This window comes from Schistocerca nitens, chromosome 6 (assembly GCF_023898315.1).
Source record: "Schistocerca nitens isolate TAMUIC-IGC-003100 chromosome 6, iqSchNite1.1, whole genome shotgun sequence".
Classification (NCBI taxonomy): Eukaryota; Metazoa; Arthropoda; class Insecta; order Orthoptera; family Acrididae; genus Schistocerca; species Schistocerca nitens.
This window is the reverse complement of record NC_064619.1, coordinates 215806172-215826096: the sequence shown is the minus strand read 5'-3', so window position 1 is coordinate 215826096 and position 19925 is coordinate 215806172. Positions and strand designations below refer to the sequence as shown.

Below are 19925 nucleotides of genomic sequence, written 5' to 3'. Positions count from 1 at the left end.
TTCTTGCAAAGCTGCAATTAAGAGCTGCACAAGGAGGTCCATGTGCAAATGCTACTGTACACCTAAGAGGCCCGCAAAGTTTTATCTCCTCGATGAAAAATGGACTAAGAATGAAGGAGCTTGTGAAGCCACACCACACAGTCACATAAGGTGAGTGCAGTGGATGTTCTTGTGCAATATTTGGCAGAGTAGAAACTTATATGTGACAGTCCTCTGCATTCTTGACACTGTGCAGAGCAAAATGTGGCTCACCCATCCAAAGAATAATCCCCAACCACATGTCATTCACTTCTATGAAAAAAAAAAATGAAGGGCAACGTCATGGTGTTGTAACCTGTCTTAGGGATTCATTTAGTGCACATTGTGGTTCATGTAGGGATACCAGTGTAAAAGACACCACAAAATTTTTTGTACCATTGACCAGGGGAGATACAATTCCCATGAGATGCTTGAGCACTGGATGCAGAATTTGAGGCATGTGCTGCATGGCTGGCTATAACTACAGCAACTTCATCAACAACCGCCATGAGAGAAGGCCATATCCTCTGTGCTGCACCACCAAATTCACTTATCTCTTCAGATTTCTTGTTTGTATTCTTTAGCTCATGCTTTGACATGAGGCCTCTTCGCAGCTGTTTCTGTTGGCAATATTCCCGCAGGGCTGCTATTGCTACCATTTTGATAAAACAACTTTACCAGTAGTGGATGGTCTTTCTTGTTAGTAGCCATTGTGTTTCACATGGAAAACTTCAGCATTTTTAATCCTTTCCACCTACAGTCACTTCACAAAAGAAAGCAATAGATGTCACCAAGTGACAAATAGCATAGTGATATCAAAATAGGAAACAGTTCACATTCTGACTGCTTACAGTGCCATATTTTCAGCAGGTGGAAGAAAGTAGAACTATTATTTTTTTCCGTATACTCCATGAGCACACCGATTAATAACTGTAGCTATGATGTATCGGTGTCCTGCAATGTATGCAGCCTGCACTGCAGTGCTTGAAGCAAAAGAACTTTAAACATAACCACCTGATAACTAAAGATGTACTTGGCAGCTTGTTTTTCTATAAATTTTATTTTATTTGTTATTACATTTCTGATGTAATTTTGTGTACTGACTCATTTAGTGGCCATGTAGATTGGCTCCTCAGTTCAGTCCTGTGGAACTAGATGTGTTAATGAATAAATGAAGAGGAAGGAACAGATAGGAAGTCTTATCTCTCAAGTAATATTAATATTCATTTTTACTTTTATATTTTAATTAACTCAGATTACTCAGATTTTTCTTGTATAGAGCTCGAATGCTCCTAACATTTGGTTCATTTGTGTCTTAGGGAGCTGATTCATCATTGATCCCAACAGTATCATTCCCAGCTTTTGCAACCCATGAGGAGGTTTTGTATGAAGAGACTAAAGCAAATATCATTCGTCGACTGAAAGGTTCATATGGGTTTAGGCGTTTTGGACGAGATGGCTTCAAATGTAAACTGGAAGATGATAAGCGAAGATTCTATAATGAAGGAGAGATAAGGGTATTGACAATGTGATTATTAATTTCTAGTTTATCTAAATCATATACAATAGTATCTTCTAAAGATATGACATATTCATTGATCAAACTTTTGATTTCTCCATTCAGAAAAGATTTTATATGTCATTTTATGTATGTTTCCTTTTTTCTGTATTTTTCAGGAATTTGAAAATATTGAATGTGAGTGGCCTCTCTTTTACATGTTCATGATAATTGATGGAGTCTTTAAAACATTGCCAGATCAAGTTGAAGAATACCAAAATTTATTGAAAACGGAAATAAAAAGGGACACTAATGGTGGTATGTTGCTTTGTTATCTATGATGAAATATGTAGAACCCATGTTACTGAAAACAGTACTTGCTATTTCTTGCCGTTTCAATATTATACATAAAGAACAATTTTTTGGGTACCTGTCTGGGCTGTTGGTGTCACTTTTTTGCACCATTTTGTAATTACTTCACCAACTGTTCGTTCGAGAATGCATCAGCAGTAGTTTCTTACGCATTCCTAGCCATTGCTCATGGTACCTGAAGAAAACTGGTCAGAAGCTGTCTAAATGTTGTTTGAAAATGAATTAAACAAACTAGACTTTCGCAGAAAGCTGTGTTTGAAAGTTCTATTTCCAATTATAGAAGGAAACATATTTTTGCTTGTGTTTTGCAAAATTTTATTTATTTGATTTTTAATATTCCACACTGTATTCTCAAGACATAAACATATGGGAGTGGGGGATCTTCTAACTTAAATAAGAATAATTATTGATGAAAAATGAAATTGCTGAAACCCTGTAATAAATCTACCAAACCATTAAGTTCAGCTGTTTCCGCTACAAAAATAATTACTAACTTTGAGGGCTTTGAAATCAGTAAGTTAACATATTTTGCATATGTTTAGGCACAGATGTTCTATGAGTTAATATTTTGGAATTATTCACCATTTAGGTAAAAAAAAAAAAAAATGTTGTAGAAAAGAAAATCATTGGAATTGTGTGTTTCACATTTTTCATCTTGCAGGTGTATGTTTAACTGGCTGGAAATATTAACAACGACCTTATAATGCATTTACTCAACACACACAGATTTTATTTATTTTTGTCTTATACAGTGCACAATACTATACTATACTGGGCTGGGGGGAGAGCGAGATTCTGAACGACGTATTAGGAAAGTTTCCTTTGATTATCAGATGACTGCTGGAACAAGAAATCCTCTCCCAAATATTCCCAATTGGGAACTTCCAGCTTGCTGGGATATTTGGCTGAAAAGAACAAAGTTCTATAACAGTTCATCCTGCCCATATCAGTCTTGACTGGAGAAGTTTTGAGAGTAATACAGATATTCACAAACATTAGACTAGAAAAAGAATTGCTCTGAGGGCTCTGCACAAACTTAGTTATGTATATAAACAGATCATTCATCCTGGAATTGAGAATTTCAATGATTTTTTCCCTGTATTGGGGGACCAGTCCAGAATCTTTTGCCAGGGGAGAGATCATCGTGACACCTTTCAATTCAAGGCCACATGTCCTGAAAATCTGTAAACTGAAATGCTGAGTCACAATCTAGATATAGTGAGTAAAGTGAAATGGAAAGAAGACAAGGATTTCTTGTCAGATGAGTATAGGATAATATCAACAGCAGTAGAAAATGGTGCAACGGGAGTGGGTCGTCAGAGAGTGAATTAATGTGAACAGTTCAGTGATAGTGTTGTTTAATCAGAATCAACAGCAAACCAATACTGACAATGATAGTTCAGGTATACATTCCGATGTCGCAAGCCGAGATGAAGAGATAGAGAAAGTATATGAGGATATTGGACGTGCAACTGAGTATCTTAAGGGTGTTGGAAGTCTAATATTCATGGGGGATTGGAATGTGGTTATAGGGAAAGAAGTAGAAGAAATAGTTATGGGCGAATATGAGCTCGGTAGCAGGAATGAGAGATGACGAAGAATAATTAAGTTCTGTAATAGCGAATATTCTGTTCAAGAGTCACAAGAGGAGGAGATATACTTGGAAAAGCCCGGAGATAAGGGAAGATTTCAGTTAGATTACATCATGTTGAGGCAGAGATACTGAAATCAGATACTGGATTGTAAGGTGTACCCTTGAGCAGATATAGACTCACTTGTAGTAGTTATGAAGAGTAGGCTGAAGTTCAAGAAGCTAAATTGGAATCAATGCGCAAAAAAGTGGGATATGGAAGTACTAAGAAAAGAAGAGATAGGCATGAAGTTCTCTAAAGTTATAGGTACTCTGTAAGCAATAGCTCAGTAGGCAGTTCAGTTTAAGAGTAATGGACGTCTCTAGAAAGGCAATCACATAGATACAAAGAAGGTTACTGTGAAGAAACCGTGGGTAACAGAAGAGATACTTCAGTTGATCGGCAAAAGGAGGAAGTACAAAAATGTTCTGGGACATTCAGGAAAAGAAAAATGCAAGTTGCTTAGGAATGAAATAAATAGGAAGTACAGAGAAGCTAAGGCTAAATGGCTGCATGGAGAATGTGAAGAAATCAGAAAGGAAATAATTGCCAGAAAGTCTGACTTACCATATAGGAAAACTGCAAGAGCTGACAAGTGCACGAATTATTGCATAATCAGCTCAACAGCTCATGCATCAAAGCTGCTGACAAGAATGATGTACAGAAAAATGGAAAAGAGAATTGAGGATGCCTTAGATGATGATCAGTTTGGCTTTAGGAAAAGTAAAAGCACCAGAGATGCAGCTCTAACACTACAGTTGATAATGGAGGTAAGACTAAAGAAAAATCAAGACCCATTCTTAGGATTTTTCGAAATGGAAAAAGCGGTTGATAATGTAAAATAGTGCAAGATGTTCGAAATTCTGAGAAAATGGGAGTAAGCCATAGAGAAAGACAGGTAATATACAATAAGTACAGGAACCAATAGGGAACACTAAGAGTGAAAGGCCAAGAATGAAATGGTAGGATAAAAAAATGAAATGTCGTGTGGCTAGGGCCTCCCGTCGGGTAGACCGTTCGCCAGGTGCAGGTCTTTCGAGTTGACGCCACTTGGGCGACCTGCGCGTCGATGGAGATGAAATGATGATGATTAGGACAACACAACACCCAGTCCCTGAGCGGAGAAAATCTCCGACCCAGCCGGGAATCGAACCCGGGACCTTAGGATTGACATTCCGTCACAATGACCACTCAGCTACCGGGGCCGGACAAATGGTAGGATTAAAAAGCGTGTATGACAGAGCTACATCCTTTCACCCCTACTGTTCAATATATACACTGAAGAAGCAATGACAGAAATAAAAGAAAGGTTTCAAGAGTGGAATTAAAATTCTATGTGAAACGATATCAGTGATAAGATTCTATGATTACTTTGCTATTCTCACTGAAAATGAGGAAGAATTACAGGATTTTGCTGAATTGAATGATCAGTCTAATGAGTACGGAATATGGACTAAGAGTAAATCAAAGAAATATGAAAGAAATAAGAAGTGACAGAAATGAGAGCAGAAAGAAACTTAACATCAGGATTGGTGATCACAAAAAAGATAAAGTTAAGGAATTCTGCCTTTTAGGCAGCAGAATAACCCATGATGAATGCAGAAGGGAGGACATACAAAGCAGACAAGCAGTGTTAAAAAGGGCATTCAGGGCCAAGAGAAGTCTATTAGTATCAAACATAGGCTTTAATTTGAGGAAAAAATTTCTGAGAATGTGTGTTTGGAGCACAGTATTATGTGGGTGGTAGTGAAACATGGACTTTGGGAAAACTGAAACATAAGAGAATTGAAGCATTGGAGATGAGGTGCTACAGAAGAATGTCGGGAATGTAGTGGAATGATAAGGTAAGGAATGAGTATGTTCTCTGGAGAATTGGAGAGGATAGGAATATATGGAAAACACTGACAAGAAGATGGGACAGGATGGTAGGACATCTGTTAAGACATCAGGGAAATAACTTCCTTGGTACTAGATGGAACTATAGAAAGCAAAAACTGCAGAGGAAGACAGAGACTGGTATACATCCAGAAAATAATTGAGGGTGTAGGCTGCAAATGCTACTCTGAGATGAAGAGGTTGGCACAGGAGAGAAATTCTTGGCAAGCCACATCAATCCAGGCAGGAGACTGATGACTCAAAAAAAATCAACATTGGAACTGGCAAGATATTGGCCTTGGGAATTCCAAGACTTTTGAAAATGTTTAAATTTTAAGTTTGAAGTTGGACAACAAATGACAAAAGAAATATTTTTTCATGTGATATAATGACAAATTAACACTTTTTGGGTTTTCCCCCTTACTTTTACTATTAATTCTTGCATCATGCCAAATTTCATGATTCTAGATCGAAAACCCAGTAGATTTTGATGAGCGAGTTTGTGAATATCAAAATATGTAACATAAATGGCCGTATCTTGTGAGTGCATGGACTTAGGCAACTTAGGAGCATCACTTTATTACACCACCAAGGGACCATAGAAGTTAGTGTGTGGCAAAAATTTCTAATTGATATGTGTACCCATTCCTGAGAAAAGGAGTTTTTAACAGTTGACAGACAGACAGACGGACAACAAAGTGATCATATGATAGTTCCGTTTCGACAGACTGAGGTACAGAACCCTAAAAATGTTCTACACATCACTTTACTGTATCGGCTTCAGTGCAGAAAGGAGTTAAATACAAATCATTGATAATTTGCTCATGGCAATACAGCGGAGAGCAGAAGTGTTTTGAAACATAGGTAAAAATAGTGTGTATTTGTGTAATTGTTTACAATAGGCCTGGTTTACCAAGAACCCCTGGCGCATTCAGTTAAATTTGTTATCTTTATGCTTGCTAGAATTATGTCATTACATGCTTCTAATTACTCATATTTTTGTATTTTGAGTGAATTGGGGTGCTGGTGTAGCTTAACACAAATTTTAACTTTTAGTTCTTATCACAAATCTATACAAATGTAACTCATACTAACAATAAAAATATGCAGAATGAAATTTTCACTCTGCGACAGAGTGTGCACTGATATGAAGCTTCCCAGCAAATTAAAATTGTGTGCCAGATAGAGAATCGAAATTGGAACCTTTGCCTTTTGTGGGCAAGTGTTCTACAAACTGAGGCTACCCAAGCATAACTTTACTTTCACCAACACCTTGTCTCCTACCTTCCAAACATCACAGAAGCTCTTTTTCAAAACTTGCAAGACAAACACTACTGGAAGGAAAGATATTGTGGAGATATGGCTTAGCTACAGCCTGTGGAATGTCTCCAGAATGAAATTTTCATTCTGCTGTGGAGAGTGTGCTGATATGAAACTTCCAGGCAGATTAAAACTGAGTGCCAGACCAAGACTCAAAACTCACAATCTTTGCCTTTCCCAGGGAAGTGCTCTACCAACTGAGCAACCCTAGCACAACTCACAACATGTCCTCACAGCTTTACTTCCACCTCCACCAGTACCTCGTCTCAAACCTTCCAAACTTCACAGAAGTTCTTCTGCAGATCTTATGGAACTAGCACTCATGGAAGAAAGGATATTGCAGAGACATGGATTAGCCACTGCCTGGGGGATGTTTCTAGAACGAAATTGTGGTGATGGTGGAGATCACACATTCTGCAGCAAAATCAGCTGATTGCCAAGTTAAATCAAAGAAGTTCGTGTGCTCACCGCCTAGGGCGCTGACATGCTCGCTTATTCCATACCTAAGTGGTTTTAGTTTTTAATATGATTACTCCATTGTTATCTGTCATAGTGACAAGTTTACTTATCCTTCTTATTTCCAATAAATGTTCTTGTTCTCGACATGTGCTACTTTCCTATACATAGCAGAGAGTGGATAGTTTTTTGAATATGGTAGAAAGAATAACGCTTGCATTTGCCGTGTGCTGTACACCCACATATCACATGCAGTTTAGTGGCTATCTTATAGCCCTGTAAGATAGCTTCAGTGATGATCCTGATGTGATCGTTGCTCAGATGAAGAGTTTGTGACAAGAAAACAGCGATACGCAGTAATAAAATGCCAGATCAAGAAATGCATATATGTGAAGACTGGTGGTATGACTTCCACTGTTCTGGCCTACCATTCCAACTGTCTGGTTGGCACAAGTAGAAGCAAATTTTTTATGTTCTGGCATAATGATGGACGCTACTAAATATGCCCTGGTAGTAAGTCAACTTGACCACAGAATCACAGCAGAAATATAAGATATAATAATGACACCGCTGGACACGGTGCATATTCTAAACTGAAGTTGGAATTAATACACCGAGTGTCTGCCTCTCAAGAGAAGAGAGTACAATAGGTACTTACACAAGAAGACATCGGTGACAAGAAACCCTCACAATATGTACATCTCTTAAGAAGCAAAGTGGACGCTCACACCGAGCCAGACACATTACTAAACACAATATGGAGCAGTAGCCTGTCAGCACAAGTTAAAGCGATAATTGACTCTTACTGAGATGTCCTTGGATGAAGTGGCTGCATAGGGTGACGGGATACGAGATGTTACTGTGCCCACATCTGGATCTGACGCTATCCTTATGTGCAACAGCACCGCAACAGAAACAAAACCTGATTGCAACAAGCTTTCAAAAAAAGTGACGGCATTGGAGCGACAATTAAATGATGGCTGGATGAGAAAAATTGATTCTCTGTCTAATCAACTGAGTGAACTCTTCACTGATCATGGCGCTAAAAGTAATTACCAATGGCGATTGTGGAGCTGCTCCAGTCACGATGACTCCCATAGTGTTGATGCCCAAGTCATGAATTTATGCTGGTATCATCAGCAATTTTGGGTTCAAGCACACAAGTGCGATGCGGCATGTGCATATAAAAATGTTAAGTGCCAAACTGAAGTTGACACACCTTTCTGTACCTCTTCCCACCCGTATCTCACCGATCGTAAGCTGGGACGCGAATTCTTGATAGTTACCTGCTCAGATTTAAATATTCTGCTGTGGGACAAGGCACATAAGTATCACCCAATCACCACCTACAAGATGACAGCAGCCCACTATACCAGTTTCCGATATTCAAACATATGGAACACAGCTTATGGAATTAGACTTGGGACTGCATCATGCAATAACATGGAAATTCATCATCACCAATGTAGTGGAACAAATCATTGGGTTGGACCTACTTGCCCACTACCACCTGTTGCCCGATGTCACTGATACCTGCCTGCTGGACAGTCACCAGGCTGTCAAGAGACCAGATATCGATGTCTCGACATCATGTGGCCAACTGTGATGTCAAACTCGTCCAGGTGGTGGCAAGCGAGTTCACCAACTACTCAACCAGTTCCCAACACTTTTCAGGCCTCCCGGGGCCCCACAGCAGGTGTGCCACAATACTGTTCATTATATTAATACCACTGCAGGTCCCTCCATTTTGAGTAGGCCGAGGCGTTTGTCCCCAGACAGATATGCCATAACAAAGACTAAGTTTGAAGCTACGCTAGCAGAAGGATTAATACCTTTGTCCAGTGGTCAAGTCTACTACACCTGGTCCCCAAAAAGAATGGTGCATGGCAGTCATGCAGGAACTACTGTGCTTTGAATGCTAGGACTATACCAGATCATTAACCAGTGCCACACTTAAAAGATTACAACAGCATTGAGTGGGAAATGAGTGTTCAGTGTCCTTGACTGTGCCAAAGCGTACACTTTGGTCCCTCTGGCCAAGAAAGACATTCCCAAGAGGGTAATAATTACACATTTTTATTTGAGAGCCCGTTTGTGACCTCTGGCCTGAGGAGCGTGGCACAAACCTGGCAGAGATTCGTCGATTCTGTACTACGAGGATTTCCACATTGTTTTGCCTACCTTGATGATCTCAGCTTCTCAGAAATGCCAGAATTATACTAGCAGCACTCTACTTAGGTTTTCACACATCTCGCTACTTACAACGTTGTCCTAAACATGTTGAAGTGTGTGTTTGGACAACCAGAGGTGACTTTCTTGGCACATAACATTTCATCAGAAGGCTCGTGACCACTACCAGGAAAAGTGTAATGGGTTCCATTGCTGCCATCCTACTAAGCCTCTGTTGGCAACCAACATGTGCCCCTGTATTCAAAAAAAACTTGTACTCTTTACTTCTTACACCACCCACAGCACCCATTTTCTCTGCTCATGGACTGGGTGTTGCATTGTCCACATCATCATTTAATCATCACCGACATCCAAGTCGCCCAATGTGGTGTCACCTGAAGTAAGACTTGCAACCCGGTGGCCGAACTTCCCTGGATGGGGCCTTCCGGCCAACAATGCTACATGATAATATCATTTCATTTATCTATTACTGCACACTCCACCTCTGCATAAGTATTCATTGCGTATGATTTTAACAGGAATACATTTAGCTGGACTTCAAATTCCCCTTGCATTTAGTGGCTGCTTACTACCTTCTTGTCCATCCCCATGTCCATTATAAAAACTCTGCTGCTGATACTTTCCTTTCTTCTTCCCCCCCCCCCCCTCCCTCCACTATTGGTGCATGTCTATCCCATATCCCTGTTGATACAGATACATAAACTTCTTCGCATTCCATCACTAACCTAATAGCAGACTGAAGATCCCTTAGTGCACCTGGACGCACCCTTCTTGACACCTCTGATAGTACCTCCTCCAGAAAAGAATCAAATCCCCTGTGCTCAGTGTTTTGCAACAAAGCTGCATTTTTATGTATATTAACTTTCCTCTTCCTGTCAGCAAAATCTTCCATAATTTTCCCTTGTCTCTTCACAAATGCTCAACCTCTCCAAAAATACTTCGCACTATTCTGTTTCTTTATCTTTGTAAAAGCCCTTTCTCCACCTAATCTAAGTTTGCTGCATTCTTTAATCCCTCTGTACAATTTATGTATTTTTTTGCTTCTCCCACTACCCACAATTTTGCTACTCGCAACAACTGATTGTCGGTCCAATGACCTATCTCCGCCAACGTCCTTTGGTCCTACAAGAATCACTGCACACTTTTGGATGATTTTCCAGAGGAAGGAAGAATTAATTCTGTGGCAGGTGGATCCACCTCATGCTGTGGTGCATGAAACAATGCTGACTGTTCATCCCTAGATGTCAACCACCCATGTAACTTATACTATCCACTGCCAGCTCCACTATCTTTTCTAACAATACCAATGATGCTTATGGCTCTAGCAAGCCTTGCATCTCCGACTCTGTCATTGCAACACTTTTACTCCTCATTAGATAAAATAAGTACAAAAAAAAATCACAACGCCAAGAAATAATCGTGAACTACACTTTACATCGTATCATGAATCAACTAGCTTCTCTACACTTCAATATAACCATACCAACGACACATATAAATGTGTTAGAGTCACTGACACTGTGTATGGTACAGTATGCCCAAGCAGGTTGCATTGTGTACACCCAACAGACACCAAATTACCCTTAGACTGGGCCCCACGAGAAATATCAGCCTCGCAACGAACATGTGACATAACACTATTCGGCTTGTCCTCTATACATTGCAATCACTCGCTCTGTGCAAGGCCCAAGGCAAACCAATATGTAATTGGTAAGGTACCCACTAAAAGTGCAAAACTATAGACCTATATATCTGATGTCGATCTGTTGTAGAATTTTAGAACATGTTTTTTGCTCACGTATCATTCGTTTTTGGAAACCCAGAATCTACTCTGTAGGATTCAACATGGATTCAGGAAACAGGTGAGACCCAACTCGCTTTATTTGTTCATGAGACCCAGAAAATATTAGATACAGGCTCCCAGGTAGATGCTATTTTCCTTGACTTCCAGAAGGCATTCGATACAGTTCCGCACTGTCGCCTGATAAACAAACTAAGAGCCTGCGGAATATCAGACCAGCTGTGTGGCTGGATTGAAGAGTTCTTAGCAAACAGAACACAGCATGTTGTTATCAATGGAGAGACATCTACAGACGTTAAGGTAACCTCTGGCGTGCCACAGGGGAGTGTTATGGGACCATTGCTTTTCACAATATATATAAATGACGTAGTTGATAGTGTCGGAAGTTCCATGCGGCTTTTCGCGGATGATGCTGTAGTATACAGAGAAGTTGCAGCATTAGAAAATTGTAGCGAAATGCAGGAAGATCTGCAGCGGATAGGCACTTGGTGCAGGGAGTGGCAACTGACCCTTAACATAGATAAATGTAATGTATTGTGAATACATAGAAAGAAGAATCCTTTATTGTATGATTATATGATAGCGGAACAAACACTGGTAGCAGTTACTTCTGTAAAATATCTGGGAGTATGCGTGCGGAACGATTTGAAGTGGAATGATCACATAAAATTAATTGTTGGTAAGGCGGGTACCAGGTTGAGATTCATTGGGAGAGTCCTTAGAAAATGAAGTCCATCAACAAAGGAGGTGGCTTACAAAACACTCGTTCGACCTATACTTGAGTATTGCTCATCAGTGTGGAATCCGTACCAGATCGGGTTGACGGAGGAGATAGAGAAGATCCAAAGAAGAGCGGCGCGTTTCGTCACAGGGTTATTTGGTAACCGTGATAGCGTTACGGAGATGTTTAGCAAACTCAAGTGGCAGACTCTGCAAGAGAGGCGCTCTGCATCGCGGTGTAGCTTGCTCGCCAGGTTTCGAGAGGGTGCATGAGGTATCGAATATATTGCTTCCCCCTACTTATACATACCGAGGAGATCACAAATGTAAAATTAGAGAGATTCGAGCGCGCACGGAGGCTTTCAGACAGTCGTTCTTCCCGCGAACCATACGCGACTGGAACAGAAAAGGGAGGTAATGACAGTGGCACGTAAAGTGCCCTCCACCACACACTGTTGGGTGGCTTGCGGAGTATAAATGTAGATGTAGAAAGTGGTAACTTTGTCATGTGCTGTCGAGAGCTTGCATGCATTTAAATGTGCAGTCAAGAATTATTAAACTCATCTGAAGTAGCTACTTGCTCCCTGCTACAGAAAGCTGCTGGCACTTGTAAGACCTACAGTGTCACATTCTGTGACGTACATGCCATGGCCTATCTTTCTTGTGGGTCTTGCCTTAAGCTCAGATAAGTCAGTTGGCTCCTCCAGACTAAGCCTTCAAGTTATGATGACAGTCATGCCTTGTTCCATGTCTGTTAAGCCAGCCAAAACATAACGAAATTGTTTATCACGAACTGCACTGTGTTTTCACAGAAGATCATGATCCCAATACTGTGCTGAGTAACAAAGCTACTGCTAATTCTAATTCTAATTATAGTGCCTCGAGTCAGTGACTTCTACTGGCAGTTCCATGTGGTGACCTCATCTGGCATAGCCCCTTCATACAACTAGAGCTTCGAGACAGAGAGTAATTTCATTTGCAAAATGATACAGTGCTTATAGCTGACAGCAGCATGTTTGTTGTGTGCTTGCACTACTACCAGTCACATATCCTAAAACACCATTGTGGCTGCCAGTGTGGAAATCTTTCTTGCACTGTGCTGCATGAGTTTGTGCAGTAGCACTGAGTCTGCTGTTTCAGAAAGCTAACCTGCCTAACAATATTGCATCAATGTTGTTGAATTATTACAGTGACAACATTCCAGACTCACCTGCTGGCAGTGCAGCTGGAGTACACTCCTCATACTCACACATTTATGCCAGTACATGATCAGTGCACTACAATTGCAACAAATACACCACCTCCATTTCTCATCAGCCTATCCTTTCAATATACACTTAAATTTTCCCCAAAATCTTGCTGCTGTCAGTTTCAGGTTTACCTACTATTATGTGAGCTTCGCCGCATTTTAGGAGCACTTCAAACCCTGGCATTTTATTGTAAATACTTTATAGTTAACCAATGGGATTTTAATACTCTCTCATGTAGGGAGGTTATTCATTCAGATCTTACACTGATACTTCCAGTTCTCCTAAAAGGCCGTCATCAAATACACACACACACACACACACACACACACACACACACAAATGCAACTCACTCACACGACTGCAGTCTCAGGCAACTGAAACCACACTTCAAGCAGCAGCACCAGTGCATGATGGGAGTGGTGACTTGTTCCCACCTGCGCAATTCAGAGAAGACGTTGGTGGGAAGGATCCTTCCCTGTTGCCATTCCACCACTACACAGCCGTCATTCCACCATCACACCTAGTCTTTTTATTTCTCTCCTTTTCTGCTACTTCCCCACTCCCTACCTCCACCTCTCTCCTGCCCTGTGTGTGTGTGTGTGTGTGTGTGTGTGTGTGTGTGTGTGTGTGTGTGTGTCCAAGTACGACCTTGAAGCCCGGATGGCAGGCATTGTTTTTCCAAATTTTGCACCACAACCTGCAATCACGTTCTCTGCCAGTGTTTCGATTACCTCTCGTTGCACCCTGAAATGAGGAATGTTATATCCACTGACCTTTCCACCCCTCCCACAGAGGTATTCCACTGCCACTGAACCTATACAATGTCCTTATCCATCCCTACTCCACCCTTGCTCCCAACCCCTTGCCACATGGCTCATATCCCTGCAACAGATCTGGATGTGAGACGTATCCCATACATCCTTCTACAAACCACCTGCTCGAGTCCGGTAATAGACATCTTCCACCTCATCAAAGGCAGGGCTGCTTGTGAAAGTAGCCATGTGATCTACATACTAAGCTGCAACCACTGTGCTGCTTTCTATGTGGGCGTGACAACCAACAAGTGGTCTGTCCACTTGAATGGGTACCAACTAATTGTGGCTATGTGACAGCTGGACCATGCAGTTGCTGAACATGCTACCCAACACAACATGCTTCATTTCAATTACTGCTTCAGAACTTGTGCCATCTGGACCCTTCCTACCAACTCCACATTTTCTGAAATGCACAAGTTGGAAGTAGTCATGTGATTTCCAAACTGAGCTGCAACCACTGTGCTGCGGACTGTGCGGACCTGGCAACCAACAAGCTGTCTGTCTGTGTGAATGTTCACCAAAAAATTGTGGCCAAGAGACAGCTGGACCACCCAGTTGCTAAACAAGCCGCCCAACACAATATGCGTCATTTTAGTGACTGCTTCACAGACTGCGTCATCTAGATCCTTCCTACCAAGTCCAGATTTCTTTAAATGCACAGATGGGGACACTCCTTGCAATATATCCTACGTTCCCTTAAACCCCCTGCCACAACTTTCAGTAGTCTCTGTCCTTCACCTACCTGTCCTGTACCCAGCTTCCACTCCAGGATTTCAGAGCCTTCTATTCCATCAATGCACCCACTAATCTTTTCCTTCTCCCCCCCCCCTCCCCTCAAACCTCCTGACTGCACCTAGCAGCCCTATCCTCTCCCCACCATGCCCCTGCACGCGCCCACAAGCAAAGCAGCCGTACACCCACAAGCAGGGCTACACCTTCCCCTACCCCTACTCTGCTCTCCTCTTCCCCTCCATGCCCCAGCCTCTTCCTTCCCCCTCGACCTACAGATTGCTTCTCCCATCAGGCGTAGTTGCAGTAGACAGTTAAGCCTCAGCAGTCAGAGACAGTGGTTATGTATGTGTGAGTTGATCTTGGTGTGTGTGTTTTCTACTTTAGAAGAAGGCCTTTTGGCCGAAAGCTCAAATGCATAACAGTCTTTTGGTTGTGCATGTCTGGGACTCAGTGTCTTGAGTAACAGTCTGTAATTTTCATAATATTGTCAACATCCTGCAATTGATTGCATCCAGTTCCCTCAGTGACTGCTGGAACAGCCTCTTCAACATATTGAATGATTTCTACAGGCATACACATTGAGTGCTCGTGGTATTCACTCCCATTCCTTGCTGCCATTTCCCGTGCAGGTACCATTATTTTCCACAAATTTGAACTGCCAATGATTAATAGACCCCTGGCCTTCCATTTGCCTCATCTTGACAAGAGTCACAGGCTGTTCCCAACAGGTGAGTCTCACAGGCTCAGTTTCAGTGGAAACAGCACCTTGAATTAGTTAATTAGGATGAGAAATGTGATATCCTGAGTCCTGTCCAGTTCCCATCTCCACTGTACAGGGCACCTAGATCTACCATCAACACACTACTGACAGTCAAGGGGATGGTTATTGATAGATCCTGTACTTCCAGCAAAGGAGGCAGTGTCCACAGGAGAGGATAGTACTTGAGGTCTCTTCAGTATGTGTGGTATATGATTCTCGTCAGCACTCCCAACACATCCATTTGCAGCAATTTTCAATCACTTGACAGCAGTCAGGGCAATTTCCATCGGCTTACAAATAGTAACCAACTCCTCCCATGCCTCAGAATAGCATACTCAACGGAGCTACATTGTGGCTGTTGCAGTATTTTACAGAACAGTAAACTTGTTCAGTTTCTTTTAATTTATTGGTCTTTTATGCTACAAATATTGCAATTAGCATTCTAGAGCTGAAGTGATTAACAACCGTAATGGGGTATCTATTACAACAGAAAAACGTTTTTGAGGTTATGGTCACTAACAAATTCAACAATAGTGTCAGTTTACAACAAATGTATGCAATATACACTCCAGTTAAGAGAGAAATTAGGTAACATGATTTGTCACCTATTCACAGTAACTGCAAATCACAAGTGTCGGTTTAATGTGAAATAAGTTATAGACAAGACTGACAACTTATGAATATTTTAAAAATATATGTCTGCAAGCATCCACAAATTCTCAAAAATATACCTTTCTTCATGTAAATATGTTGTGAAATTAGGAAACAATTCTTTTTGAATGAAAATGGTGTTGCCAAAAATTTATAAAAATCACAAATTAAATTTACAATTGTCGGTATAGTGTGAGTTCTTAGTGGCACTTTAAATGTTCACTAGTGCACAATATGATACAGTACACACGAGTACTGACACAATAAATGAAAGATTATGTGAAAAAGACACAAACAGTAAAATATTAGAAACTAGACTTTTGAATAGGATGATTCTGGCACACATGATCTCACACATAGGAAAATTCGGAAGTTGCTTTTATATATAAATAAAAGTGCAATTTGCATAGATTTTTTACATAGCTGAATTTGTGACACCTTCTACACTGACTTGCCAAAGATGGACACTGTAGTGTTACAAAATTGTTAAGGCTTTCGTGGCCACTTGTTGAGAAACTGCCTATTGGCTTCTGTCTCGGGTTCTTCGGCCGACGTTCATCTAATGATTTTTCTGACGTTTCGCCAGCACGAGTGGCTGGCATTGTAAAAGCTTCACCCTCCATTGCCGGTGGTGAACTGTAGTGTTAGTTTATACAGTCAGAATTGGGAAAATTGTGAGGCACCAATGATACACGTCTTTCATTTGGTGTAGCTAACAATGCTAAATTGCTAACTATGACAAAATAAAATGATCAACATGCAACATGATGGTTTCATTTTAATTTTTCATACCTCTGGACACCAGGAAGGTTAATACATGTTAATACATGTTTTGGTGACCAGCCGAACTGAAGCAGCTTCCTTGCTTCATCAATGAGACCCAGTATTTTTTCCTATCAGTGTAGTCCTCATTCTTTTCCAATGACGTATATAATCATCTTTGTCTGAATTTCTCTGTTATCTTATCCCTCAGTGTTGCCTTCAAACACATCCCTTATAATTTCTCCATCTCTTCACATTACATGCCCATACCTAGCTAACTGCTTTGGTTTAACTTGTGCTACAGTGTTCAGTGTTCCACTCATTCTTGTTCTCTTGTTCCATCTTGTAAGTGATCAAAAATTTGTAATCAATTATCAGTAATCATTGACGATTATTTTTTGTTGCATAAAAAGGGGTTTTGTAATATTAAGAACTAAACTGTTATAGTCAAGCTTGGCTGTTTCTGACATGATTGAGTTTTGAACCCTTTATTGCTGTCCTTGTGTCATTACCAAGTACAATGGACACTGCAAGATTTGATCAGAAAGATCGCAGGTGTCAGAATTAATTAAATGGAAAGAGCATATGATTTAGTTAACAGCATTTACAACAAGAACACCTCAGGAAGTATAAAACTGAAACACTATGTCATAGTGGTAAAGCCAGAATGATTAAATGCATGCAAGTACTTGATACTAAATGACAAGCTGGATTGGATAGGAGTGTTTGAGAGATGGATCATTAGAAAAATAATGGATGCAACACAAACAAAGGAAAGTTGGAAAATGAGTAACAGTTTTTGACATTGCCACCAAATGAAAGAGGGCAGTCTAACAAAACATTTGCTTGTATTTTGGGCTTAAGTCTTCCTACTGTATAGCGGATCCCCTTTGTGATGACTGTGGACACCCACTCCATGAGGGCCCAGCTTACAAAAGAGGAAAGAAGATCTGAGAGTACAAGTCCCTGGGTCGCCTGTCTTACACTGAGGCTAACCAAAAATATGAGAGACTTCATCCAGGGTCACTTTCTTCAACTTCTGCCTTTGTTACATGCTTTCACCCTCCTACCTCTTCCTTTCCCCAGCCCTGTCCCCATCTCCCCTTCCCCTGCAGTTCCCATGACCTCCCATCCTGGAGCCGCTCCCCCTCCCCGGCTGAAGAAGTGCCCCCCTTCTTTGGCACCTGCTGGTGATAGGGCTCCCCTCCTGGGACCCCTCTCCCCAGCGTCTCTCAGGCTGAAAGCCTTCTGCCACAGCTCAGCCACGAGACACACCAGCTGTGTGCCCCAAGGTCACCTGCTCTCTTTTGGTTCCGGATCTTCCAGAAGCCTGTACTCCCCTGTGCCCTGCTCTCCTCCACCTCCGAAAGAGGAGGAAAAGAAGAAGAAGTCAATGATAACCTGGATCACAGAAATAAAAAAAGAACCGGAAAGAGACAATATCAATGAATCAGGTACAACAGATAAAAACTCTCTTAGAACTAAGATACTCAATTTACAAGGTTCCCGAGGGGGGGGGGGGGAGGCTACAAAAAATGTAACACCATGAACAGAAGAGAGAATAGACAAGCTGGGGAGAAGATGAAGCAGTGTTGAAAAAAAGTGAAAAACGATTAAAGTAGAGAAACTGAAGTTGTTATGACCCCCCAGTTGGTCAGTGTAAAGATAGATAAGGTCATAATTCATGTTTAATTTCACATGTAATAAGACTGTAAATATGTACTTCAATTTATTTCAGACCCAGTTATTCCAATGTATTTTTATGTACCAGAAGGGTACATTGAATTGGAGAAGCAAGAACCTGGTACACATGCCCGCCAGCCAAGTGCCGAGGGCAGTGGGGGTAGTAATGGTATATACCTTTGGAATCAAGCAATGTTTGTGATAGCACAGTTATTGACAGCTGGACTGCTACACATTAATGAACTTGATCCTATTAGACGATACTTACCTTCATTCAACAGGCCACGCAAAGCTGGAAGATACTCAGCCTTTCAGGTAAGGATGTTACTTTCTTGCAGTATAATCTTTATGAATGCTGGATGTTTTTTAAGTGTTTGCTTAAATCAGATAACTTGTGGTTGCTTAAATTTGAAAAATAACTTAACACAGTGTGAGGAGAGACCACTGAAAACATCTTGTAATCTTTTTCATTACGCTGCACATCATCTTACCACTTACATGTGGGTCACTTGTTTTGGCTTTTTGCTATATACTCCCCAGTTTTTTTGGGGTGGGCAGGGGAGGGGGGAGGGAGGTCAGAGTTAATGACGGAAAATGGAAAATCGTTTTTTTTATCCTACACGTCAAAAGATCATCTAAAAACAAACATTTTTCATTTATGTAATATGAGGTCCAAAGTTAGTAATGTTCGAGTTATTAACATTTTGGAGTTTTCATGCTGTACTTGGGGGTACCTGTCCTTCTATGCATCTAGTAGAGTGAAGTCAGTGGGTCAAGGAATTAGACTATCAAAACACTGGTCCATGTTCAATTCTTGATGATGAGAATTTCTTTGAAGTAAAATGTCTGAATATGCAATTAACAATAAAATAGCTGTACATAATGTATTGATAGTTATTTTCATTTTGATACATGACGTGCTATTATAGTACTTTTGTGGGTGATGTTGCTCACCCGACCTACACCATGAAAGTAATACCACCAAAATGTACCTCTCTTTGTCATCTGTAGTGTGATGTTTACTTTTCCGACAGGTAAAAAATGTCATTCCACAACTTCAAAATCTTGTGACACCACAGCAGAACAAATAACTACAAGATAGGGTGGATGCTATCAAAATTCATGCATTCAGCGATAATCAGTTGTCCACACCTGTCTTTCAAGATATGCTTTTATATGCTTGGTACACATTCAAATTGGTATTGGGTAGATTTGTTTTTAACATTTCCATGTCCAATGTAACAGAAAACATTTCAGTGCTGTGAAATTTCATGGGTGTGTTGTGCATGGTGCAAAAAAAATTGTGTTTTACCAGTTTCTATGGCCAGTTTCACCCACTTACTTTGAGAATGCTCATGAATAGATGACTGTTTAGGATTATGCAATAATGT

At 40.8% G+C, this 19925-nt stretch overlaps 1 protein-coding gene across 5 annotated transcripts in view; it reads left to right on the top strand.

Moving 5' to 3' along the window:
* LOC126263736 (probable phosphorylase b kinase regulatory subunit beta) overlaps window positions 1-19925 on the top strand; it is a 195025-nt gene that overhangs the window by 53695 nt on the left and 121405 nt on the right. For all 5 annotated transcript variants that reach the window (XM_049960911.1, XM_049960910.1, XM_049960912.1 and 2 more), the window contains exons 8-10: window positions 1338-1535; window positions 1696-1834; window positions 18590-18849. In XM_049960911.1, coding sequence (XP_049816868.1) covers window positions 1338-1535; window positions 1696-1834; window positions 18590-18849 — 597 coding nt within the window. The remainder of the gene's footprint in view (window positions 1-1337; window positions 1536-1695; window positions 1835-18589; window positions 18850-19925) is intronic.